Source organism: Hyperolius riggenbachi, chromosome 10 (genome assembly GCF_040937935.1).
Source record: "Hyperolius riggenbachi isolate aHypRig1 chromosome 10, aHypRig1.pri, whole genome shotgun sequence".
In the NCBI taxonomy this organism is placed as follows: Eukaryota; Metazoa; Chordata; class Amphibia; order Anura; family Hyperoliidae; genus Hyperolius; species Hyperolius riggenbachi.
In genome coordinates, this window is record NC_090655.1 from 36,610,303 (window position 1) to 36,638,108 (window position 27,806).

General features: G+C 45.9%; 2 protein-coding genes across 7 annotated transcripts in view; one reads left to right on the top strand and one right to left on the bottom strand.

The window, feature by feature from the left end:
* Nucleotides 1-19,151, bottom strand: part of MARCHF5 (membrane associated ring-CH-type finger 5) — a 104,991-nt gene extending 85,840 nt beyond the window's left edge. The window contains exon 1 of the mRNA XM_068258172.1: nucleotides 18,899-19,151. Coding sequence (XP_068114273.1) covers nucleotides 18,899-18,942 — 44 coding nt within the window. The 5' untranslated portion in view covers nucleotides 18,943-19,151. The remainder of the gene's footprint in view (nucleotides 1-18,898) is intronic.
* Nucleotides 19,152-19,195: 44 nt separating this feature from the next.
* The window catches only part of CPEB3 (cytoplasmic polyadenylation element binding protein 3), a 255,613-nt gene continuing 247,002 nt past the window's right edge, over nucleotides 19,196-27,806 (top strand). For 5 of the 6 annotated variants that reach the window (XM_068257804.1, XM_068257811.1, XM_068257803.1 and 2 more), the window contains exon 1: nucleotides 19,196-19,380. The gene's annotated coding sequence lies outside the window, so the exon portion shown is untranslated. Of the gene's footprint in view, nucleotides 19,381-23,187; nucleotides 23,298-27,806 lie in introns of all 6 variants that reach the window. The other variant, XM_068257805.1, reaches the window with a different exon arrangement.

Here is a 27,806-nt window from a genome sequence, read left to right on the forward strand (position 1 = left end):
TGAGCTTAGGGACTTGGCCGGCCACATTTAGTCAGAACGCGTTCTGGCCGGCCAAAGTCCGAAATACTGCAGCATTTCTTATATTGGCTGCATCAGGCGGTCACTTTGCATTGTGACCCGCCAGAACCCGAAGTGGCCAGACTTCGTGTTCTGGCCGTAACACATACATCTCCTCCAATGGGGTTCCGCCGTAACAGTCTATTGTCCTGTACATACACCTCTTGTGCAGTCTTAAAGAGAAACTCCGACCAAGAATTGAACTTTATCCCAATCAGTAGCTGATACCCACTTTTACATGAAAAATATAATGATTTTCACAGACTGACCATCAGGGGGCGCTGTATGACTGAATTTGTGCTGAAACCCCTCCCACAAGAGGCTCTGGTACCGTACGGTACTCTGGGCAAACTGCCACAATGTAACAATGACACACACAGGAAATGGCTGTTTATAGCTGTCTGTTAAAGCCAGAACAGCTACATAATCTGCCCACAGTAACAATGTCACCATGTAATACATGTCAGAATGTGAATCTGGGAGAGGAAAGATTTTACAATGAGCAAACTCTGACTAAATCATGTATACATAATTATTGTAAAAATTAAGCACCTTTTTATATTAAATTATTTTCACTGGAGTTCCTCTTTAAGCCCCATCTACATGATACGATTCTTTGTGCGATTAGATTACGATTCTATTTACGATCTGATTAAATCCCACATGTCCGATCGGGATTAGATTCAATTCGATTTGCCATTGTTTTTCAAAGGCAAATCAAACTGAATCAAATCGAATCCCGATCGGACATGTCGGATTTAATCAGATTGTAAATAGAATCGTAATCGAATCGCACAAAGAATCATATCGTGTAGATTGGGCTTTAGAGTGATCCTGTAGCGAGAGGGATATCAAGGCTAGCATCTTTATTTCCATTTAATAAATGGGAACTGCCTGGCTGTCCGGCAGATCCTAGTGGCCTCATCAATGTCTATGTGGTCCAACTTTAAAATTAGACTACCTAAAGAATATTCTTTTTCAGTGGACAAAACTTAGAGGTACAAAATCTGCAGGACAGCCAGGTAATTGCCACAGTTTAAAAATAAAATAGGACAACCTCCATTTCCAGTTCCCTACAGGGTCTCTTTAAGGTACACAGACAAGGTTCAAGTTTTTCTCTGAATCTGTATAATGAACTACTGACAACATTCTTGCCTTGAAGCACTAGCATCCCAGCTGCTACATCTGATTGGTTTATTTCCATGATGCGTAAAATTAGCATCTCAGGGTCAGTAACTAAAGAGAACCAAAGTGTTCCTTCTCCTACATTCCGAATCCAGCTCATTCAGCTCTAACAAAAAACTGAAGTACCTTTAAACTTTTCAGCACTATCTTGTTATCAGCAGCGTTTGGTCAGCCAAACAGAAGCACTTTTACTTTCTGGGAGAGCGATCTTATTTCCATATATTATAAAGCACAGACTTTTGCAATAAAAAAAATATATATCTTACTAGTATTGGTACTATATGCACGCATATTTGTCTCATTTCACATGTTATTTCAGGTACGCTTTAAATAGAACACTGACACTTTGATTGAAGACTAAAGTCCATCTATGTCAGTATAATGGACAAATGTCTTTCTAAACTCTTCAAAATCATTTTTCTTTCTGAAAATACAAGCATTTTTATGAGCAAAAGGTGTGCTTGGGTGTGTTATGCTTTTAAATCCTCGTCAAAAACACTCTACAAGTCAGGGTACAGATGTCCCAAGCATATTACAACTCATGACATGTCTGAACAAACTGCTGCAAAATAGAGGGGCACATCTCACAGAGCTCCTATCTTATTTATTTATTGTATTTATAAAAAGCGCCAACATATTATGCAGCGCTGAAAATCTTAAGGCCCCGTTCACATCACAAACGCGGATGGCCATGCGTGCGGAACACAACGCATGCGAACGCAAGCCATCCGTGTTGTGCGTTGCGTGGCTGATCCCATCACTGAAAAGTGAATGGGACAGCCACGCGTTTTTGCAAAAAATGCGTGCAGCATGCGTTCCCGGACCGCACAGGTCCGGAACGCATGCAGTGTGAACATCAGACAGTGCACTCTATGCACTGTCTGATGTGTGTGTCGGCCTCCTGCACGCGTTTCCAAAACGCTGCTGGAAACGCGTGCAGTGTGAACGGGGCCTTAAACTTTCATACTGGCTCTGACCTCGCCCCCAGGAACACAAACGCTTTGCAGCAACGAGGCCTTGCACTCTGCGCAAAGCCTGCCATGATATTCTACGATTAGGTTTACGTTCCATTATATCCATTTTGGAAAAGTCCTGCTGAGCCCTTTTCTCACAGATAGCAAGAGAGAACTGGACATAATGGGCAGCACGGTGGTGTAGTGGTTAGCTCTCTCGCCTTGCAGCGCTGGGTCCCTGGTTCGAATCCCAGCCAGGGCACTATCTGCAAAGAGTTTGTATGTTCTCTCCGTGTCTGCGTGGGTTTCCTCCGGGCACTCCGGTTTCCTCCCACATTCCAAAAACATACGGATAAGTTAATTGGCTCCCCCTAAAAAAAAAAAAATGGCTCTAGACTACAGTACTTACACTACATAATATAGACATATGGCAATGGTAGGGATTAGATTGTGAGCGCCTTTGAGGGACAGTTAGTGACAAGACAATATATATATATATATATATATATATATATATATATATATATATATATATATATATATATATATATATATATATATATATATATATATATATATATATATATATATATATATATATATATATATACATATATACATACACTGTACAGCGCTGCGTAATATGTCGGCGCTATATAAATACTAAATAATAATAATAATAATAAAAGTAAAGAGTTACACAGAGGAGCGTTACTTATGCCCACATTGATGCAAGCCCAGATGGCACAGTTCATTTCAGGTACTTCCTTTTCTGGGTTTGTAACCATAAAAATTGCACACTAGCAAGCATATGCAACAAATGGCCAGCGTGCAATTCTTCTGTCTGGAAGATCTAATGATTAGGTCCTGTTTCCGGACTTAGCACACATGCTGTTGCAGATCTGCATCCGAAACCCCCTGCGGAGCTAATATGCAGTAATGTGCACTCGGGTGTGATGTGTGGAAAGATGCAGTACGTTGCATTCTTTTCCACCATCAGAATCAACCTATTGATTTTGAATTTGCGTGCGGGGAAATGTAGGGGATCGCAGCCAGTGGAAACAGGACCATAAGGTGCAAAAACACCCAGAGAAACAAGTCACCACCCAACACCACCACCCACACAGCATTGCAAGAAAGAAACAGCAATACCTTCAGCACAGACTTCAACTCCATCTCATCATCAAAATAGTTATCTCCGGTCCGTTCAAGAGGATCTGTAACCTCAAAAAATCCCCTGGGGGGTACTCACCTCTGGTGGGGGAAGCCTCCGGATCCTAATGAGGTTTCCCACGCCGTCCTCTGTCCCACGGGGGTCTCGCTGCAGCCCTCCGTGCAGCCGTGACGTAATATTTACCTTCCTGGCTCCTGCGCAGGCGCTCTGGCGGCTGTCGGCTCCAAACTACACGGAAATACCCGATCGCCGTCGGGTCTGCTCTACTGCGCAGGCGCAAGTTTCCGGCGCCTGCGCAGTAGAGCGGACCCGACTGAGATCAGGTATTTCCGTGTAGTTCGGAGAGGAAAGCAGCCACAGCGCCCCCACTGGAGCCAGCAAAGGTAAATATTGAAATTACAGTCGGGCCGGTCGCCGGCTGTTCAGAGGGCTGCAGCGAGACCCCCGTGGGACAGAGGACGGCGTGGGAAGCCTCATTAGGATCCGGAGGCTTCCCCACCCGAGGTGAGTACCCCCCAGGGGATCTTTTTCATGTTACAGAATCTCTTTAAAGAGAATCTGAAGCCAGATTAAAAATGGCTTTTTAGCTTATGTTCAGCAGGGGCATGTTTGCCACTGCAAAAAAGCCGCTATCCCGTGGCATAACAAGGGGTCTTTACCCCCCAAATCCCCCCTGCAAAATCCACGACTTTCTTAGTAGTGGATTTTGCTGCCCCTGTGCGCTTCCGTGTGAGGCAGAGCTATGAGCTGCAGCCCTGCCTCACACGCGTCTGTCAGCTGCGGATCTCCGCCTCTCCCCCGCCCCTCTCAGCGAAGGCAGACAGAGGGGCGGGGGAGAGGCGGAGATCCGCCGCTGATAGACGCGTGTGAGGCAGAGCTGCAGCTCATAGCCCTGCCTCACACGGAAGCGCTCCCCGGAGGTAGCAGGGGGGATTTGGGGGGTAAAGACAGCTTGTTATGCCACGGGATATCGGCGTTTTTGCAGGGGCAAACATGCCCCTGCTGAATATAAGCTACAAAGCCATTTTTAATCTGGCTTCAGATTCTCTTTAAAGGGGAACTTCAGCCTAAACAAACATACTGTCATCAAGTTACATTCGTTATGTTAATTAAAATAGATAGGTAATATAATCTCTTACCCACCCTGTTTTAAAAGAACAGGAAAATGTTTGTGATTCATGGGGGCTGCCATCTTTGTCATGGGGGCAGCCATCTTTTTGGTTGAAAGGAGGTGACAAGGAGCAGGAGACACAGTTCCAACTATCCTGTGTCCTGATTCCCCCCCCCCCCCCCGCCCCCCAGCTGCACACGCTAGGCTTCAAATGTCAAATTCAAAGTGTAAAAAAAAAAATTGCACCAAAACAGCAGAACGAGAACACCAAAATCAGAAATCCCATCATGCTTTGCACAGCATCAGGGGAAAAAAGCCCGGGCAGTTTTCTTCTGTGCAGCTAAAAATGAGGTTTGTATAAGAGAAACAAAGTTCTGATGCTGTGAAACTGTTGAAGAAACACAAAGCCTTTTCAGTGCTGCTGAGTCGATTTTTAGTCCGGAGGTTCACTTTAACCTCCCTGGCGTTCAAATAAGATCGCCAGGGCGGCTGCGGGAGGGTTTTTTTTAAATAAAAAAAAAAACTATTCCATGCAGCCAACAGAAAGTTGGCTGCATGAAAGCCCACTAGAGGGCGCTCCGGATCCGTAATTCTGATCGCCAGAATAAACAAGGAAGGCCGCAATGAGCAGCCTTCCTTGTTTTGCATGCCTCGCCGCCATGGCGACGAGCGGAGTGACGTCATGGACGTCAGCCGACGTCCTGACGTCAGCCGCCTTCGATCCAGCCCTTAGCGCTGACCGGAACTGTATGTTCCGGCTACGCTGGGCTCGGGCGGCTGGGGGGACCCTCTTTCGCCGCTGCACGATGCGGCGGCGATCAGGTAGCACACACGGCTGGCAAAGTCCTGGCTGCGTGTGCTCCTTTTTATTTCACTAAAATCGGCCCAGCAGGGCCTGAGTGGCAGCCTCCGGCGGTGATGGACGAGCTGAGCTCGTCCAGACCGCTCAGGAGGTTAAAGCAGAATAGTCATCCACAAAATCAAATTCCATTTACTCACTGCTTTGTGTTTATCATGTAGTCTACATGCAATCTGCATTGCAAGCATTCCAATATAATCATAAATGTTTCTGCTGTAATGAATCTTATCTCAGTCAGCCTGGCTTCTATTCTGGTACATTGCCGAGGAGAGGGAAGCTTGTTACCTCCCCTCTCGCATATCTGCTCCTAAATGATTGGCTGAGGGCAGTTTAGTGTGACAGGCTTAGACTGAGAAGGAAAATACACCTCACCTTGCTGCTGAAGCTGCTACAATACAATCTATGCTGTGCTCACATTTGTTTACAAAGCAAGCTAGATATGACAGTGCTGTTTCTAGGAGGGAAAACAAAGAGTGAGGGAGGAAATTACATCAGGATTGGCTTCAGTCAGAGGCAGTAAAGATGAAAAATTCCTGGAACAGTCTTCTCTTAATTTACTATCTAAAATTCACTGAAATCCAAACATGGACAGTACAATAGAAGTAGTATTGATCTACCGTACTTATACATGCACTTTTTTCCCTGGGATAGTATGGCTGCCCGTGCTGCTTTAATAAGGATAAAAAACGCATCACAACACATATCACCAGAGGACTAAAATGGAAAACAGGGGATTTAAACGCATCTATTAAAACTGTTATAGTCATGCTCCAGCATAGTACGAACCCAGCCAAAAATCAGATATTGCAGACAATGTTTACCAACAAACATTTAGGCAACTCTCCCACCAGGACGTTGCGTTTTAGGCAGGGCTGTGGAGTCGTTACAAAAATCCACCGACTCTGACTCCTCAGTTTAGGATTCCACCGACTCCGACTCCTCTAATTTGCATATTACAATCTTGTTGATTGAAAGTACGTAACATGAAATTCGTCTCTTAACTGCCAACGCTTAGGAATTTTAAAAGACAACTGAAGTGAGAAGGATATGGAGGCTGCCATATTTATTCCCTTTAGTCATAGACTAAAACTAGTCCTAGGTAAGAGTACTTGTAAAAGGTACAGGTCGGAACAAAGAACATCTATCAGGCCCTAGGCAATGTAACTGTGGGTACATGTAAGAATTATGTGCAGGTACTCTGCAGGGGAATGAGGAGATTCTTCCTCTATTACACATTCTTCATGCACAATCTGAACCAGGTTTATGGCTGGTAGACAACACCTCTGTGTTCAATGTGCACAACATTCTCAGTGGATTCCCTGCAGCTCTGTGAAGAGTGCATATGTAGAGTATAGTACTACTGTGTAACAAAGTAAACCTGAGACAAATGAAATTAAAGTTTTATACATACCTGGGTCTTCCTCCTGCCCCCTTCAGGCTAATCAGTCCCTCGCTGTCCTCCTCTGCCACCTGGATCTTCTGCTATGAGTCCAGGTACTTAAGCCAGTCTGGCGTAGTGTGCATGCACACACTCCGCTGCCGGGAGCATACTACACCTGCGCAGCACTGTTGTGCAGGTGCAGAACACTCCTGGCTGTGGAAGCGGCATGCGGCTGGACTGCGCTGACTGGCTGAATTACCAGGACTCATAGCAGAAGTTCCAGGTGGTGCAGGTGGACAGCGAGGGACTGATTAGCCTGTAGGGGGCTGGAAGAAGCCCCAGGTATTTATAAAACTTTTGTTTTCATCCTTCTCAGGTACCATTTAATTCGTAGTCACCAAACCAAATTTTAACATATCACATTATTTGATTTCATGAGCAAAGAGTGCGTACATTTGCATAAATCAGAATCAACGCAGAATTATTTCCATCTCACTGACCATCTCTATTAGTGACACGGCTACACATCAGGCTTTATACTTCCAGCATATATGTTATTTAGTATATAGAAGAGATTCCTGTGTACACATCATATATACAGTCACAATGAGATGTGTATATCTGACTTTAAAAATACGGGGACTGCTTTATTGAAGCAGCCCAAGTAACTAATTTTGATTGGTTTATTTGATTTTTGTGGACTAAGCACAGCTATTACCGTATGTATAAATTATTTATGATGACTATTATCTGAGAAATAGAACATTTTATTATATTTCCTATTTTAATTACAGTTTAAATTCATTAGGAGTCGGTGCATTTTTTCCCGACTCCAGGCACACAAAATTGCCCCGACTCCGACTCCACAGCCCTGGTTTTAGGGGACGTTATGGTCGCATAACGTGCCCCTAAAACAACGCCTGGTGGTGCTGGATGTGGACGTCAGACTGAGTCGCGTTGTGCAGTTCACTCTGGCGTCCGTGATGCATTCTCTTGGACGCATGCGGGTCCCGCCAGCCAATCGCCGCACAGAGCGGCCGCTCCAGGAAGTAAACACTGCACGTCACACCGTGAAGTGAATATTAATTAGCCATGTGCCTGGCCACTCTCCCCTCCTCCCCAACATAACTGAGCATGTGCAAGCAGTCTAACGCGGCTTACAGTCTTGAGGCGCAGCGTTACTGTGTAACGCAACGTGGGCACTGTGAACAGCCTATTGATTTTTCATTACTGTGCGGTGGGGTGCGTTACAGGCACTCTAATGTGCGCCTGTAACATCCCACTGTGAAAGCAGCCTTAGAGGGGATTTTAACTTAGAACATAATCTTGTTGCTATAAAACACCCAGACAGCTCATGGTGACCAAGAACAACTAGGAAGGTATAAGGGGCTAAATGAGATAGAAAAGCCCTCCTACTAAAAAGCAACGCTGAGTGTAATTTTGCCTTCTTAAAACAGAAGGTATTTTTAATAATTCAGTTTTGAAACAATTGTGGTTTCCCATGATAAAGTGAACTAAAATGTAACACGGCATTTATTTTTCACTAATTTTAACGAGAAATCAGATGGAAGATGAACTACACATCAGGGAAATACTTACTGCTATAATAGCAATCAGCTGAAATGACTTCCTTTCATCCAACTACCACACATATAGTAGTATTTCAAACATTTATTTGTGGAAGGTTATCACATTACAAAAAACACTGAATAAGACATTATCAGCCAATGTGAAATCACATATCAGAGGATTCGCATAACAGACATTGCTTGTTACAATAATAATGATCCAAAACATATTGGCCTCAATTCACTAAGCAGATTAGACTAGACTGATGGTTTTTAGTCTACTGATGGCTTGGCCAGTTACATCAAAGGGGAATTCACTACCACCAAATGTTTTAGACCCGTTTTTAGAACTGGTCTAAAACATTTGGTAATTAGGTGAGTAAAGCAGGGGAAATGATCAAAACATGCAATTCACAAACGAGTAGCTATGACGGACATCCTTCTCCTTTGATGAACTCTTCTCTGCATACAATTAAACTGGTGCATAATTAATTCAAAAAGTTCCATCCTCATATCTAAAATACCTCACAGAATTCCTTTACCGACAAGAAATCAGCTGGTCTAATCTCTGTAAGAAAAAGTGGGCGTGGTTACTCCTTGTTTGCCTTTGTGAATTGTGTAATTACTGAATGTTAGACCAGGTCTAAAACATTACACCAAACCATCAGTAGACTAAAAACCATCTGTAGACTAGTCTAAACTGCTTAGCAAATTGAAGCCATTGTATTTCAAACATAAAAGTCAAAGTCAAACAGAAGGGCCCGTTCAGATCACAAATGCGGATGGCCATGCGTGCGGAACGTGTGCGGACCGCAACGCGTACAAACGCACGCCATCCGCGTTTGTGTGCGCTGCGTGGCTGATCCGATCACTGAAAAGTGAATGGGTCAGTCGCGCGTTGTCAAAATCTGCGTGCAGCATGCGTTCCCTGACCGCACAGGTCCGGAACACATGCAGTGTGAACATCAGACAGTGCACTCTATGCACTGTCTGATGTCGTGAGTGTCGGCCTATTGCACGCGTTTCCAAAAGGCGGCTGGAAACGCGTGCAGTCTGAACGGGTCCTAAAAGTCAAAGAGGAGAGGAGTGTGTGTTAATTGCAGTGCAGTGCTGTGGAGTCGGTACAAAAATAATCCGACTCCAACTCCTCAGTTTATGAAATCACAGACTCCGACTCCTTAGTCCAGGGCTGCCCAATGCGTCGATCGCGATCTACCAGTAGATCGCGAAGGACTGCTGGGTAGATTGCGTCGGCATTTTAAAATAGTACGCCAGACACTGACTATGCAGCGCCGGCGTACCGTCTGATTGTGCTGCTTTGCTGCCCTATGCAGAGCAGCACAGAGCACACAGCCAATAGGGAGAGGCTAAGGGAGCGCTGTGTCATGCCCACCTCTTTCCTCCCCAGCCCTCCCACTTCCTCTTTGTCCGCCGCTCTCTTCATGTCGTCTGGAAACCCGTCGCTGACCCTGCATGCCTTGCAGCACAGACAGACATCTGATTAGCGACAATCCATTCCGCAGTGGAGAGGAGCGGTGGGTAAGGACGTGTATACAGGAAGTGCTTTGCCTGTATACACGCCGTTACCCTCCGCTCTCCTCTCCACCGCTGGTCGCCCCTATCAGATGTCTCAGTGCTGCATGCTCCTCCGGGCATGCAGGGTGAGTGAAGGGGGGTGGAGGAGAGCGGCGGCTGGTGGAGGGAGAGGGCATCTATGTCTAACTCTCTATATGGCAGGCACGTATGCCTAGCTATATATATGACTGGGGCACCTATACCTAGCTATCTATATGTGGTGGTGGGGGGGGACCTATGCCTAGCTATCTATGTGGGGGACACCTATGCCTAGCTATCTATGTGGGGGACACCTATGCCTAGCTATCTATGTGGGGGACCACCTATGCCTAGCTATCTATGTGGGGGACCACCTATGCCTAGCTATCTATGTGGGGGACCACCTATGCCTAGCTATCTATGTGGGGGACCACCTATGCCTAGCTATCTATGTGGGGGACCACCTATGCCTAGCTATCTATGTGGGGGGCACCTATGCCTAGCTATCTATGTGGGGGGCACCTATGCCTAGCTATCTATGTGGGGGGCACCTATGCCTAGCTATCTATATGTGGGGGGCACCTATGCCTAGCTATCTATATGTGGGGGGCACCTATGCCTAGCTATCTATATGTGGGGGGCACCTATACAAAGCTATCTATATGTGGGGGGCACCTATACAAAGCTATCTATATGTGGGGGGCACCTATACAAAGCTATCTATATGTGGGGGGTACCTATGTCTAGCTATGTGGGGGACACCTATGCCTAGCTATCTATGTGGGGGGCACCTATGCCTAGCTATCTATGTGGGGGGCACCTATGCCTAGCTATCTATGTGGGGGGCACCTATGCCTAGCTATCTATGTGGGGGACACCTATGCCTAGCTATCTATGTGGGGGACACCTATGCCTAGCTATCTATGTGGGGGACACCTATGCCTAGCTATCTATGTGGGGGACACCTATGCCTAGCTATCTATTTCGGGGACACCTATGCCTAGCTATCTATGTGGGGGACACCTATGCCTAGCTATCTATATGTGGGGGGCACCTATACAAAGCTATCTATATGTGGGGGGCACCTATACAAAGCTATCTATATGTGGGGGGCACCTATACAAAGCTATCTATATGTGGGGGGCACCTATACAAAGCTATCTATATGTCAGTGGCACCTATACAAAGCTATCTATATGTGGGGGGCACCTATACAAAGCTGTCTATATGTGGGGGGCACCTATACAAAGCTATCTATATGTGGGGGGTACCTATGTCTAGCTATGTGGGGGACACCTATGCCTAGCTATAGGGGGGCACCTATGCCTAGCTATCTATATTGGGGGCACCTATGCCTAGCTATATGGGGGCACCCATGCCTAGCTATCTATATGGCGGGACCTATGCCTAACTATCTATACGGGGGCACCTATGCCTAGCTATCTATACGGGGGCACCTATGCGTAGCTACTTATATTAAGGGCAGCTATACCTGGCTATTTTAAATGTTGGTAGATCTCTTGAGCTCGGGAAGTTTAAAAGTAGCTCGCGAGTCAAAAAAGTGTGGGCACCCCCGCCTTAGTCTAATACTTACCAGGGCTGTGGAGTAGGTACAAAATCATCCGACTCCAACTCCTCAGTTTATGAAGCCACCGACTCCGACACCAGATACCCAAAATTGCTCCGACTCCAAATCCCTGCTGAAAAGATTTGATAATTTGTTGCTTTATAGGAGCCACTAGAGTATCTACAAAGCTTTCCCACACCCCGGAGAAACGCTTGGTGTAAGCATCTTTTTGCAGGGATGTCTATCCAATCCATAAGAAATACATGGTATAGTTTTAATTTGAATTGCACCAGGGTAATAGTAGTCATGTTTTATCCTCCCTGCCAGTGTGATTCTTTCCAGATTTTAGGATCTAAAAGATACTAAAGGCCAGAAAAAAAAAAAATCATGCCAAAGAATGAAGTGCAGGGCTGCTGCAGATCTTTCTTTCACCTACAATTCTTCCTCCTGTCCCCCGGGTGGTGCTCTAGTCCTATAGTGAGATTGCCATCTGTCATCATTTGACAAACGGCGATCACACCAGAGGGATTGAGAGCCTCCAAGGACCAGAAGAAGACCAGCATCAAGTGTCATGATCCCAAGGTGGGAGGCGAGTTATAAACTACCGCTGTGTGCAGGCTCTGCATACACCTCCCAGTGGTCACCCTGAGGCAATCTCTGGATTACCACTGCTAACAACCGCTCCACCAAGACATGAAAGTCCCTTCCCGGAAAAACAAAGGTTAACTCAAGATCAGCCATTAACACAATTCAAAGTTCAAAACGTTCATTCACCGATATAAGAAAAAAAATGAAAACAGAGGGCCCTAATTCAATAAACATTTCTCCTGAGTTTTCCTTTAAGGAGGTTTTGTAGGGTGGGGGGGGGGGGGGAGGGGGGGCTGAGGATAAAAAAACGCCACTTGCCTGGGGCCTTTATCAGCCCCCTGTAGCAGTAATGTCCCACGCTGTCCTCCGATCCACCGTTCCCCGCCGTCGGCCCCGGTCTAGTGCGGCATGCCGTCCAACTGCGGCTGCGCGTCTGCTTGCTCCCGCATCATCGGAAGCTTACTGCGCAGGCACAGTACAAGAAAACTTCGTACTGCGCCTGCGCAGTAAGCTCCCGATGACGAAAGCGGCAGCTCGCATTATTCGGCTTTGTCAGACGAAAAATTGACCGGTGCCGGTGGTGGGGAATGGCGGATCGGAGGGCGACGGCGTGGGACATTACTGCTACATGGGGCAGATAGAAGCCCCAGGTAAGTGGCAGTTTTTATCCTCAGCCCCCCCCCTACAGAACTTCTTTAATATTCAGTATTTATATAGTGCCGACATCTTCTGCAGCGCTGTCCAGGGTATATGTCTTGTCACTTAACTGTCCCTCAGAGGGGCTCACAACCTAATCCCTACCATAGTCATGAATACATCATAGTCTACGGCAACTTTTTTAAAGGGGGAAGTCAATTCACTTATCTGTATGTTTTTGGGATGTTAAAGGAAACCGGAGAGTACGGAGGAAGCCCACACAAAGGGAGAACATACAAACTCCATGCATTTAAGTAATGTTTTCTAGGCGTACACTTAAAGCAGGAGGATTAGCCATAGTATGCCAGGAAAAAAAATGATAAAAAGAACCCCCAGCATGCAACTGTTTGGCAATGGCTATTAAAGGGCCAGTGCTCTTAAGGTATGTGATAACTCCAAACTATAACAGCAGAAAAAGTTTTGAAAGTATTGAATGCAATATTAGCATCTTTATCACTTAATACGCTCAGACCAGTGGCTGTTGAAATTTGATTTTTATGGTGACAATCCCGCTTTAAAGAAAGCGCATTCTAGTGAATTGGGAGGCAAGATGTTGCCAATAGTAAAAATATCTATAATGTTACCTATACTCTACCCATCGCCTTCTCTTACCCTATATCTCACACTAACCTCCCCCTAACTACACCTAACACTAACTTCCCCCCCCCCACCTACACCTAACACTAACTTCCCTTCCTTCGGCACATGTAAGAGCTGAACTCCCAGCACATATGCTGACCATGCAGCGTTTAGCTATACTATAACTTAGTGCCCACCCCTACTACCTAGCCCTCGGAGCGTGAGTATTCTATAATTGAGCGCACGCCGCTACTACCTAACCCTTGGAGCCAAATCCCTGACACCTCTGTAAACAAAAGCCAAGAGCCCGTTACCAAAGACAAACTCCCCCATTACCAAAGTCAAACAGCGCTCAGCTATCCATTGTGGAAGCTGAACCACTGCTGCTAACTTGCTCCATCCATACCAGCTATCTGGAATCACCACCACAAGACGGACAAGAGCAGTGTGCGATTATACTATAGCCAAGAGCCCACCAACACTAGCTGGAGTCTGACTATACAATACGCTAAAACCATCCTGCACCACCTCCGCTAGCCAGAGTTTGGCTATTCTGTAGCCTAACACCATTGAGTGTCACAGCAGCTAGCTAGATTTAATTAATACAATAGCTGAACTCCAGTGCCCAAATTAACCAGTCTATGCCATCATGGCCGCAAACTACATTGTGCCCTATGGATGGTCCTAAATTTACCTTGTTGAAACTTTATTGAAAAAAGTGCAAGAGAGCAACATATTAGATGTTGAAACTGAGAACGTTTTCATAAAATAACCTATCTGCTTATTCTGAACTTCATGCAAGCAACATGTCTTAAAATAGCAGGGCTGTGGAGTCGGAGTAATTTTGGGAACCTGAGTGGTCGGAGGTTTCAATAAACTGAGGAGTCGGATGATTTTTGAACCAAATCCATAGCCTTTGTAAAAATTAGACTAAGAAGTTGGAGTTGAGCAGTCGGAACAATTTTGGGTACCTGGAGTTGGAGGTTTCATAAACTGAGGAGTCGGATGATTTCTGTACTGACTCCACAGACCTGCAAAATAGTTTGGACAGGGCAACTACAGATCGGAAATGCAATGCTCAAATTAGTGCAAAACATTTAGGACAAACTCTTTGGGGATTTAACCCTCTAAAAGTACATAAAATTATTGAAAGGTTCAACAAACTAGGAAATTGCTATAAACAAGGACTAAAGCCAATATTGGATGGCTGGGATCATTGGGCATTCAGGTGACACTGCATTAAAAGCAACATGATTTAGTGGGAATGAATGAAAGCCCTCAGGAACACTCTGCTTCCACAAATGAAAGTTACAATTTTCAGGCATGAGCAACATAGAATTTTTTTTACTGGCATTTCCATTTCACAGTTTTTAGTGAAACAATTATAATAATCCAAACATTTGTATAGCGCTTTTCTCCTGTCGGACTCAAAGCGCTCAAGAGCTGCAGCCACTGGGATGCGCTCAAAAGGCCACCCTGCAGTGTTAGGTAGTCTTGCTTTGAACTCCTTACTGAATAGGTCAGCCTTTCTCAACCTTTTTACCCTGGAAGAACCCCTGAAAATATTTTTTTTCTCTCAAGGAAACCCTGAAAATAATTTTTGGAACCCCTGCATTTATTTTACAGGAGGCATGGACTTTAAAAGTAGGGGCGGCTGTTTGTTTCACTACCACCTATTACAGTGTCCCTCATTATATTGCCTCCTTATTCTAGTAGGGTTGCAACAGTATGAAATTCCACGGTATGATAACCGTCAAAAAAAAATACCACGGTATGACGGTATTATACAATTATTTGGACCCGGGCCCCCCCTCAACTGTAGCCAGTAGTAGGTGGCCGCAGCATAGGTAGCCAGGGATAGGTGTAGATAGTAGTAGTTGGCCGCAGCATAGGTAGCCAGGGATAAGTGTAGCCAGTGATAGGTAACCGCAGTATAGGTAGTCAGTGATAGGTGTAGTCAGTAGTAGGTGCTCGCAGCATAGGTAGCCAGGGAAAAGTGTTGCCAGTAGTAGGTGTGCGCCGCATAGGTAGCCAGTGATCGGTGTAGCCAGTACTAGGTGCTCGCAGCATAGGTAGCCAGTGATGGATGTAGCCAGTAGTAGGTGCTGGCAGCATAGGTAGCCAGTGACAGGTGTAGTCAGTATTAGGTGCTTGCAGCATAGGTAGCCAGGAATAGGTGTAGCCAGTAGTAGGTGCTCGCAGGATGGGTAGCCAGGGTTAGGTGTAGCCAGTAGTAGGTGCTCGCAGCATAGGTAGCCAAAGATAGGTGTAGTCAGTAGAAGGTGCTCGCAGCATAGGTAGCCAGAGATAGGTGTAGCCAGAAACAGGTGGCTGCAGCACAGAGGGCCAAGGGGGGGGGGGGGGGGGTAGAGGGAGAAGGGACGCAGCAGCAGGGATAAATACTCACATGCCGGCAGCCAGGTCCTTCACCGATGTACGGGCTCTCAGTGTATTTCATGTTCTTGCATCATCTTGTAATAGCACCCAGGGGGCGCTGTTTCAAGGAAATGTGATGTAAGAACAGGAAGTACAATGAAGCCCGGGTACATCGTCAAGGACGGAGCTGGCTTCTAGCAAGTGAGTATTTGTATCCCTGCCGCTATTCGTGCGCTCGTCGCTGCGTCGCATCCCCGGCGCTACGTCGCCCTACCCCCTAAAACAAGATTGTGCACGGTATGGTTACCGTTCACAATCATACCGCGATATATCGTAATACCGGTATATCGCGGCAAACCTATATTTTAGTGCTATTTATTAATGTGCTCATTATTATTCTGATACTCCTATTATAATGTGCTCTATTTTACTTCCCCCATGATAAGGGAAATGCCAAGGAGACCCTGCAGAGTACTCAAGGAACCCTGAGGTTCTGGGGATCCCTGGTTGAGAAAGCCTGGAATAGTCCAGCTGCCTGGATAGTGCAGCTCATTTTATGTGGGTATTACAGTGGGAGGTACAGCTATTCTGATGCTATGATTATGAGGATAGTATCACTCATTAAAGGCATTAGTAGATTCTGCAGACACTCGTAATGTTTTAATGCCCTGCAGGTTGTTAAAAGTTGTTCTTTAATGACCTGAGGAAGCAGGCCTGGTCCTGTGAAACGCGTTGTCAACAGTGTAACCGCTTTTTTTTTTTTAAATAAAGGCTCCCTGATAATCCATTCTCGTGAGTCTTCTATAGAGGTAAGAAACCTCTTTCTTTTTTATATATAGAAATAATTATATATACCAGTTACAAAATCTACACATTTGGTCGCCTCCTCAACCCTGATCCAGTACACTATCCAGCCATTATCCTCTAACTGTAAGAGAAAACCTCTATGCAGAATAGAAATTATATAAAAACATGATCCGGAAACAGCCGCTTTCTCTAGGCCTGAGTCAGAGGCACACAGTCCGCAGGAGAATGCCTATTTGTAAGTTCATTCACACTCACTCTACGATACACATTGTTTTGAATACTAGAAATCTTTCTGAGCACAAAATAAGACACATAAAACAGGTATTCTAAAAATAATAATTGCAATAATTGATACATTAACCTTTTCCAAACAACTGTTGAACAAGGTGTACTGTTCTCAACAGATGTTGAACATAGTCCAACAATGAGCAATATGGCTGCCGCTGGAGGCGTACCCGTCGGACTAAAGGTGCCCTTTAAAAGTACACTATTTTAAACAAAACCAGTTGCCAGGCAGCCCTGCTGATCTATTTAGCTACAGTTGTGTCTGAGTAACACCAAAAAATGCATGCAGCTAATCTTGTAAGATCTGACAATGTCAGAAACATCTGATCTGATGTATGCTTGTTCAGGGTATATGACAGTGGTGTCGAACTCAAATACAAGGTGGGCCACAATTGAGCTCTGGGAAGAAAGTCGCGGGCCGAGCTTAAAGTGGACCCAAACCAAACATTTTTTTTAATTCAAAATATTTATTTGCACCACTCTGACACATACAGAGATAAATAAACACTCCTTCAAGCATATGAGCATTTCAGTGCATGCTTTTCTCCCTTCTCTTTTCATAACTAGGGTTATACAGGTGGCAGCCATTAGCAATTCCTCCTTTGCCGAACACCTCCTACTCCACCAGTTTGCCGGATTCTGTCCCGGCAATATGAAAGGAAGGGAGGGGTTCCTCCAATAAATGTAAAATATTTTATATTTGTCATCATGCAGCTGAAAAATGGCTGCTATTATAATTTAGAAAATAGATGTTATTTCTGAAATCTTGTATTTTTCATTTGAGTCCACTTTAAAGGAATACTTAAGTGTCCTAAAAAAAATGACTTGTACTCACCCGGGGCTCTCCTCAGCCCCCTGCAGCTGAACGGTGCCCTCGCCGTGTCTCTCCGATGCAGCTGGACTCGCCGGCGGCCACTTCCGGTTTGGCCAGCACCGGCCGACAGGCTGGGAACGCGGCTGATTAGCCGCGTTCCTGGCCGCAATAGCACCTTCTTTAATGCTATTGCGGCCGGGAACGCGGCTAATCAGCCGCGTTCCCAGCCTGTCGGCCGGTGACGGCCAAACCGGAAGTGGCCGCCGGCGAGTCCAGCTGCATCGGAGAGACATGGCGAGGGCACCGTTCAGCTGCAGGGGGCTGAGGGGAGCCCCGGGTGAGTACAAGTCATTTTTTTAGGACACTTAAGTTTTCCTTTAATGTCTAGTGGCCACCTCCCTCCCTTATACAGTTCTCTGGTGTCTAATAGCCCCCCTCCATCCCCTATACAGTTCCCTGATGTTTAGTGGTCCCCCCCTTCCCTATACAGATTGCAGTTGTTTAGTGGCCCTCTCCTTCCCCTATACAGTTCTTTGGTGTCTAGTGGCCCCCTTCCCTCTCCTATACAGTTCCCTGGTATCTAGTGCTGTCTCCCTCCCCATATGGCTTCCCTGGTCATCTAGGACTTATGCTGGGAATAGACAGTATGTTTCTAGGGAACGATCGAGCCATTAGATAATGGCTCGATTGATAAATTCTGACGTGTCGGATCACCCGCCGGATCGATTCCACGCTCGATACTGCAGGCAGGACAATGGGAAAAGATAAGGAAACCGAGCAGAAGATTACAGAAGTGCCTGCGGGGACAAGCGGGAATTGATCCAGGCACGCGGGGACGAGCGGGCGGCATAATCGAGCAGTACAAACGTACCGTCTATTCCCAGCTTTACCCTCCAGTATAGCTTCTCTGGTGGTCTAGAGAGGGACAAACATATTGCAAAGTGGGGAAACCACCTGAGGGCCAAATCTAATGGCTCCGGGGGCCAGATTTGGTCCACGGGTCAGAGTTTGACATGTATGGTCTATGGCTAAAGTTTTAGAGGCATAGGATCAGCAGGATAGCCAGGCAAATGGCATTGCATACGGCAGCCTCCATATATATTTAATAGAAATCTAAGGTGGACAGCAGTGACTTATGTCATTTGTAAGGAGCCAATACAACACAAGCTGAGTACTTTGCATGGGAACCATCTGTATGAAGTGAGGCTTTATATACATTCTAGCTGACTGCAGAACGCATAAATAGTCACATAGAGCTCCCTATATCCAGTCACCGCTGAGGCCCCTCCCCCCTGTTTACATGTCATGTGAAAGAGAAGCCCCCTCATGTTCTGCGGCCATCACCTGTCCAGAAGCTGCTGCAGCAACACGCTGCTCGGCTCAGACATAGCGCCGCCTCCTCCTCCTCCTCCGCTTCCCCCTCAGCCAGAGACGCCTCCACACCTCCTCAGGCCGCCATGCCGGTCACGTGACCCCCCGCGAGCCCTGCACACCGCTGACGGTCGCCCTGCAATTTACTGCGGATCAGGTCACCACCAGAGTCGTCTTTCCCGGAGCTTGATCATAGAACACATAACGTGCGTGCGACGTCACTCTCCGCGTCCGCACGCTGGAGACGTGCACCGGAAGTGTGAGGGAGGCGTTGGCTAGGAAACGACTGCGCAGTGTAGGGAAGTTGTAATGACAGTAGGGAAAGATGATGATAATATAAAGCATACAGTAAGAAGTAGCTACAAGGAAATTACAAAGGCTGAGAGCCCCAGCAATGCTGCAGACATGGCTAATAACGAGCTAAACCAAAGGCGAGAGAGTCTGAGTGCAGAGAGGTGAGGTGTACATTTACACGTTTTTTCAGGATCTGCTTCATTTCAACTTAAAGTGGATCCGAGATGAAAAACTAACTATAACAAGTAACTTGTCTATATATCTTATCTAAAGTTTAGATAGTTTACCCAGCAAATCTAGCTGCAAACAGCTTTAATAGAAAATGATTTTTTCTTTCTGTGATACAATGACAGCAGCCATGTTTGTAAACATTACACAGAGGCAGGCTTATCTGTATCTTGAGCACTCAAAAAACCTAATCCCCCTCCTCCTCCACTCTTCCTCTGAAATCAATGGCCAGTAACACCTCCTCCTCCTGTCCAGACTGAGCTCCCATGAGCCCTTGCTACTGCCAAGGCTCTTTGAAAACCTGTAGGCGTGGTTTATTTAGTTTATAGGGAATTAGAGTATTAAAACAAAAACAAAAGTATTTGGCTTGAGGAACGCCCTATAAACAATAGGAAAGGAACACAATTATGAAATGAGTAAAAGTTCACCTCGAATCCACTTTAAGTGTAACTGTCGGGCATAAAATCAAAAATCTATTCTTTATTTTTATCTGGTAAACAAGTAATAAAGATGCTAACCAGGCAATACAAACGTTAAAATCTCTATTACTTTTCTTGTTTATAAATGATCATTCCCCAGTTTACCTGACTCTTATTTGGTATGTTTCATACAAAGGAAGTTGCAGGGCATGCTGGGTCGGAGCAGTGCTTTTCAGCGCTGCTAGATTTGGGCGCAGCCGGCGCCTCCATAGACTACAATGGGAATCACTCCTATTGCAGCGCTCAGTGAGTAACGTCGGCTCTGTCAGAAGACAGAGCTGAGGTTGCTTAAAAACATAATAATTCGGCCTCCAGCAATCGCTGGAAGCCGAATTATTTCATTCCCCCACTATATATGGCGGCCTGGAGGGGGAATAGTAATTAAATCGGCCTGGACTTCTGCAGAAGCAGGATCAGCCATATACCGCTGTATCCTGCACCCAAGTCTACCGGCGCCGATTTCAAATGTGCTCTGTTGGGTTGACTTTTTTTTGCTTCTTTATTTCCCCTCAGACTTAACTAATGTGCAGAAGCAAAAAAAGGACAACCCAGCATGCCCTGCAACTTCCTTTTTGTGTACCAAATTTTGCGTGTACCAAATACAAGTCGGACAAACTGGGGAATGATCATTTATAAACAAGAAAAGTAATAGAGATTATAACTTTTGGGTTGACTGTTTTGCACCCTTATTACTTGTATAACAGATAAAAATAAAGAATTGATTTATGATTTTATGCCCAACAGTTACACTTTAATTACAAATGTGCAATCTACACACCCCTCACCCTCTGGATTAGGACCTGAACTCAGCACTTCCTCTCTGCATAATGACTTCGTTGCTATAGCTGTTACAATTCCTGCAATAAATCTGCAGTGTGCCTACTTCCTGCTTTCATGGAAGCTGACATATTCTTAAAGGGAACCTTAACTGGCGAGCAAAAAAAAATTCACTTACCTGGGGGCTTTCCCAAGCCTCCCGCAGCCGTCCGGTGCCCGCGCCGGTCCTTCGGTGCCCTCCGGTCTCCCTCCGCCGCTAAGTTTCGTTTTCGGACGACTGCCAGTCGTCCTCGGGCCTCTTCCGCACTCCTCGTCGTAAACTGCAGTAAAGCGCGTCCGCAAGACGCGTTTGGCGTCATGCACATGACGCGCTTTACTGCAGTTTACGACGAGGAGTGCGGAAGAGGCCCGAGGACGACTGGCAGTCGTCCGAAAACGAAACTTAGCGGCGGAGGGAGACCGGAGGGCACCGAAGGACCGGCGCGGGCACCGGACGGCTGCGGGAGGCTTGGGAAAGCCCCCAGGTAAGTGAATTTTTTTTTGCTCGCCAGTTAAGGTTCCCTTTAACGTCCTGTGTTTACAAATTAGCTGCTCTGCTGTGGCAGTCAGCTGACATAGCTGAGTGATCAAATTACAACTTATCATTATTGATTTATTAAGCGCCAACACATTCCGTGGCGCTGTACAAAGAAATAAACAAACATGGGGTACATATTAACCACTTAACGACCGCCCACTGCACATGGGCGGCCGGAAAGTGGATCCCGCAATGACCGCCGCATGTGCGAGAGGCGGTGGTCCTTGTACGGGCATGGGCGGAGCGATCGCATAATTTGTGACGCGATCCTCCGCCGGGGACTGGCTCCGCCCCCCTCGCGCTGTAACCCGCCGGCCGTTCGGAAGCGCCGGCGGGTTACTAGCACCCGTATCGCCGCATACAAAGTGTATAATATGGGTATGCGTATGTGTAAAAATACACCCCAAAACACATTATACTACTTCTCCTGAGTACGGCAATACCACATGTGTGGCACTTTTTTGCAGCCTAACTGCGCTAAGGGGCCCAAAGTCCAATGAGCACCTTTAGGCTTTACAGGGGTGCTTACAATTAGGCACCCCCCAAAATGCAAGGACAGAAAAAAAACCCTCACAAATTACCCCATTTTGGAAAGTAGACACTTCAAGGTATTCAGAGAGGAGCATAGTGAGTCCGTGGCAGATTTCATTTTTTTTTTGTCGCAAGTTAGCAGAAATGGAAACTTTTTTTTTTTGTCACAAAGTGTCATTTTCCGCTAACTTGTGACAAAAAATAAAATCTTCTATGAACTCACCATGCCTCTCAGTGAATACTTTGGGATGACTTCTTTCCAAAATGGGGTCATTTGGGGGGTATTTATACTATCCTGGAATTCTAGCCCCTCATGAAACATGACAGGGGGTCAGAAAAGTCAGAGATGTTTGAAAATGGGAAAATTCACTTTTTGCACCATAGTTTGTAAACGCTATAACGTTTACCCAAACCAATAAATATAGGCTGAATGGGTTTTTTTTAAATCAAAAACGTTTGTCCACATTTTTCGCGCTGCATATATACAGAAATTTTACTTTATTTGAAAAATGTCAGCACAGAAAGTTAAAAAAAATCATTTTTTTGCCAAAATTCATGTCTTTTTTGATGAATATAATAAAAAGTAAAAATCGCAGCAGCAATCAAATAGCACCAAAAGAAAGCTTTATTAGTGACAAGAAAAGGAGCCAAAATTCATTTAATTCATTTAGGTGGTAGGTTGTATGAGCGAGCAATAAACCGTGAAAGCTGCAGTGGTCTGAATGGATAAAACGGGTCTGGTCCTTAAGGGGGGTAAAGCCCACGGTCCTCAAGTGGTTAATACAGACAATGCTGTACACCAATATATAAGATACATAATTAGTGACAAAATACAAAGAATGATACAAAATACAAAATATAGAATTAGTAATGACAGTGATAAAAGTAACATTTCCAAGACACAAAAGTGGGAAAGAGCCCTGCCCTTGCGAGCTTACAATCTAAAGGGAATGGGGGGGGGGGGGGAACAAGAGGAGGGGTAGTATGCAACAAATATATAGAGGCAGTGTGTTTTAGGATACCTAGTAGGAGTGCAATTTGGTCTTAGGACAAAGGGAAGTGGCCTAAGGTAGCGCATATGCTTGTCGGAACAAATGTGTTTTTAGAGAGCGTTTAAAGGTAACAAAGGTTGGCGAGTGACGGATGTGTTGTGTGAAGGCATTCTAGAGGAGTGGTGAAGCGCGTGCGAAGTCTTGTAAACGTGAATGTGAGAAGGTGATTCTAGAGGAGGACAACAGAAGATCATGTGCCGATCTGAGAATGCGATTGGGTTTGTATCTGGAAATTAGTGATGATATGTATCGGGGAGAGAGATTGTGGAGAGCTTTGTAGGTTAGGGTTAGGAGTTTGAACTGAATCCTCTGGTTAATTTGCAGCCAGTGAAGAGCTTGACAAAGAGGGTCGGCAGAGGAAGATCGAGAAGAAAGGTGAATGAGACGAGCAGCTGAGTTCAGTACCGACTGGAGTGGGGCCAGTCTGTTAGAAGGTAGTCCACAAAGTAGTATGTTGCAGTAGTCCAAACGAGAAATTATAAGAGCATGCATTAACATTTTAGTTGTGTCTTGAGTGAGAAAAGGACGGATGCGAGATATGTTTTTGAGTTGGAGATGGCAGGAGCTGGTTATAGAGTGAACATGATGAATAAAAGAGAGAGATGAGTCGAATATTACCCCCAAGCACCGAGCTTTGGGAACTGAAGTTATGGGAGTGTTATACCCACTATCCTCTACTGCCTCTCAAAGCTTTTCCAAGATCATGTTTATTTCCATGATACTATATAACCATCACATTCTCTGCTGTCCCCTCATCCTTTTGCCCTACATTTTTCCTTAGCATCAAGGTCTTCTCCAGTCAATCTTCCCTACTCATTATGTGTCCAAAGTATTTCAGCTTCAGCGCTGCTCCCTCCAATGAACAGTCAGGGTTAATAAGTGTATCAGGTACCTTAACCATTTCAGCCCGTGGGTATTTTTCACCTTATGGACGAGAGGAATTTTCCCATTTCAGCACTCCTCCCTTTCATTCCCCAATAACTTTATCACTACTTATCACAAAGAAATGATCTATACCTTGTTTTTTTTCGCCACCGATTAGGCTTTCTTTGGGTGGTACATTATGTTAAGAATTATTTTATTCTAAATGCATTTTAACGGGAATAATTAAGAAACAAATGGAAAAAAATCCTTTACTTCGCAGTTTTCGCCCATTATAGTTTTAAAATACCACATGCTACCATAATTAAAATCCACACATTTTATTTGCCTATTTTGTCCCAGTTATTGCAACGTTAAAATTATATCCCTAGTCTTTTGACAGCCTCCGGTGGCCCTATATGCTATTTACTATGAAAAAAGGCTGACGTCCGCGCGGCATAAATGGTTATGGGCCTATTTCCACTAGCACGCATTGCCAATCAGATACAGAAACACACTTTTGTAAATGCATGCATTTTTATGCGTGTTTTTTATGCGAAAATTAGTGTTGCAATTTGAAAACTGCCAAGCAACATCACATGTGAAGTAGGAAACAGGAAGATAGGCAAAAGGAAATGACGCTGTGCATACTGGTTAAATTCGCACTCCGAAATGCAAAAAAATGCAGCATACCATCCATATTTTTTACGCACAGCATCGCGTCAAGAAATTTGCATTGATTGGAAATAGCTCCATTCACAAACGTGTTGCATTTTGGATGCAGAAAATCGCATCCAGAGTCCACATGTAGTGGAAATAGGCTATAAATGTAGTTTGTTTGTTTTCATTATTATTTATTTTATGGTTTTAAGCCACATCTACACGCGTAGATGCAGCGGCGATGTTCCTTATCAATCGGGCTGCTGATGCGGCTCGATTGATAAGATCCGACAGGTCGGATCTTGCTACCACCGATTCCCTGCTCGTTCCCTGCGAGGGGACAATGGCAGGGAATCGAGCGGCGGATGCGCGGTGCGGGGACGAGCGGGAATCGAGCGGGTATTGATTCCGGTTTACGCGGGGACGCGGAAGAGGCGATCCGGCGGCTAATCGAGCCGCAGGATCACCGCCTCATCTACGCATGTAGATGAGGCTTTAGGTACAAAGCAAAAGACCAACTGAATGTAAATAATTGTATTAGTGTGTGTTAAAATGAACCTTTATCCATCCAAATAACACAAGGCCTGATATTTACTAAGGGATTTGTGGACCTGATAAAAGACAATGCAAGACTGGCCTGGATTTATAAAAAATCATCAGCTTTTCGGCAGCAGGAGCTTATAACCTTCACCTGAATATAAAACTATAGCGAATGTTGCAGAAAGCGTTGGTGGATTGCAGTATATACAGTAGCAGCCCTGTGTAAATCGACACAGCAAGATTTTTTTTTTAATTTAATGTAATCAATATGGATTTAAACGTGTTGTTTACAATACGTCGCTGACTGTAAAATGCTACAGTTTGCCCTTGTCTTAACATTGCCAGTATCAAGAAATTGCCTGATCCTCTTTAGGTGGCCATATATCAGGTGACTTGGCGTCAGATCGACCATCCAATTCGATTATTATAATCGAATTGGATGAAAATCAGTGCCGCCAAGTGCATGCCCAACCGACAATGTGACCGGTTTTGGGACGGAAATTGGTCCAATTTGTCGATCGCGCATGCTGCAAGATGCTGGGTCGAAGTTGGTTAGTCGGGTGTCCAGCGGTACGGCGGCCGATTTCAGAATCAGAATAATTTATATCGGCAAGTACAACAGGGGTTGTACCCGGAATTGTTTTTGGCTCATACAGGGTCGGTGATGGTCAAACACATATAGTACTTAAAGAAAACCTGTACTGAATAAAAATATTTAAAATAAACACATGAGGTAACTTTCAAATGAACATTACATAGTTACCTTGCCATCAGTTCCTCTCTGAAGCTCACCATTTCTTCTGACAATAATCCCTTCCAGTTCTGACAATATTTTGTCAGATCTGAAATATATCAGTTGCTGTCAGTAAAATATCAGTTGCTGTCAGTTATAGCTGAGAGGAAAACTGATGTACCAGGTAATGTCCATGTTTCCCTATGGCTCAAGTGGGCGATGTTACAGTTTAACTGTGTGCTGACCAGAAAGCTGTTGTGGGTAATGGCCATATTCAAAATGGAGGACGGAAAATTCCCTTGATCACAGTGAACAAACAGGACGCGAGAGAGGAGAAAGACACTGAGGAGTAGACTACATGGAAGGTAAGTATGACTTGTGTATGCTTATTTTGACTTTTAATTTTCAGTACAGGTTTTGTTTAAGTAAGCATATACATATATATATATATATATATATATATATATATATCACACATGACTATAGTAAAGGACGCGTGGGGAGGTCTGGAGTGCTATGTGAGGGGAGCAGCCACATCTACCTGCGTCGCTCGCACTGCTCTGCAGCAGTTCCAGATGCCCTGCGGTGTGTCCTGGAAAAATAATGGATAGAGAAGAGAGAGAAGGGATAGCTAAAAGAGAGAATGAGGGAAGAAAGAAAGAGACAGAGCAAGAGGAGAGAGACAGAGGCAAAGAGTCCATCTATGGATGCAGATTGATTAGCCCTGGCTTGCTGCTCAGTCTGAGTTGGTCAGGTCCATTTTGTTTGCTCCTTCTAGAGCCTACGGGGATCCAGGGCTGCTGTGTAGGCTGGTCTGAGTGGTCTGGTGGATGAGAACAGAGGGGACATCAGAGCTGCACTGTGCTGCTGGTGACTGCAAGGCTCGGTGTTGGGGAGCAGGGCCTGGCTCCTTACAGTGGCAAGCATGGAGCAGTAGAGGGAACAGGGTGAGCGAAGGCACCCATTCCCTGCGGGTCGCAGCGGTGGAGCAGTCGTGGCCCTGATTCTCAGTGGCCATCACAACATACCCCTCCGGGCAGCGGCAGTGGAGCAGCCCACTTTTTTCTGGGTGGCATCTCCGGGCAGCGGCGGTGTTGTGGCCCCCATGGAGAGAAGCGGTGTTGTTCAAGCAGCCCCCGGGTCCTCAGAACATGGCAGGGCAGCCACATGTCCCTGGCGGCGTCTGGATGTCCTAGCAGCGGTGCTGCAGCTGTGTCAGAGTGGGACAGGCAGTAGCCGCGTTGCGGAGCAACTGCATCTCCTAGGCGGCGTCCGCGATCAGAGCGGTGGCTCCACCACGTGGGATCCTGAGGTTCGCTATTCCTCCCATCGCACGGCAGTCGGAGGGCGGTGTGGCAGCCAGCGGTGGTGGATGTATTCCCTTGTGCGGTGGTTAGGGAGGCTGGTTGGCGGTCAGAGTCAGCAGTGGTGCGATGAGCACGAGGGCCCGAACAGCTGATCAGCTAGCGGCCCGCAGCCAGTATCCAAAACCGGGCGCCCTGGACCAGCACAAGTCTCTGTGTGCCTCTACGTGCCTTCTCCTGTGTCCTACGCATCCTTCCCTGTAGGTTAGGGGAGATTAGGGACAGAAAGGAGATAGAAATGAAAAGAAGAGGCCGGAGCCCTGTGGCTACCGGTGCGGCGGCATCTTGGTTTTGGAGCGAACGTCGAAACCCCCGCCGCCGCAATCTGAAAATTTGCCCCGTGTGTGCATTTATACATCACCTGTCTGGTGTCAGCCTCCACGCGTTGTCCGCATACACTCTAGCGGCGCATAGTGTCTGACATCAGAGGCTATGCGCCGCTACCGTGTATGCGGCTGTTAGATCCTGGCGAGATGGACGGACACCACTTGGAGGCTGACATCGGACAGGTAATGTATAAATGCACACACGGGGCATATTTATACATTGGGGGGGTGGGTGGCGGGGCGGTCGCAGCAGGCTCAGCCAATTTCCTAAAGATTTCATGCTGAAAACAGACGGGAATTGGCCTGTAGTATATGGGCCAGGGCCAGATATACCAAAAGGCACTGTAGGCACGTGCCTACAGGCGCATGATGATGGAAAGGCGTCTCACTCCCCTCCCCAGGTGCTTGCCTCCTGCCTTACCTATGCAGAGTTACAAGTGGAGTTTAAATGAGAGGTTA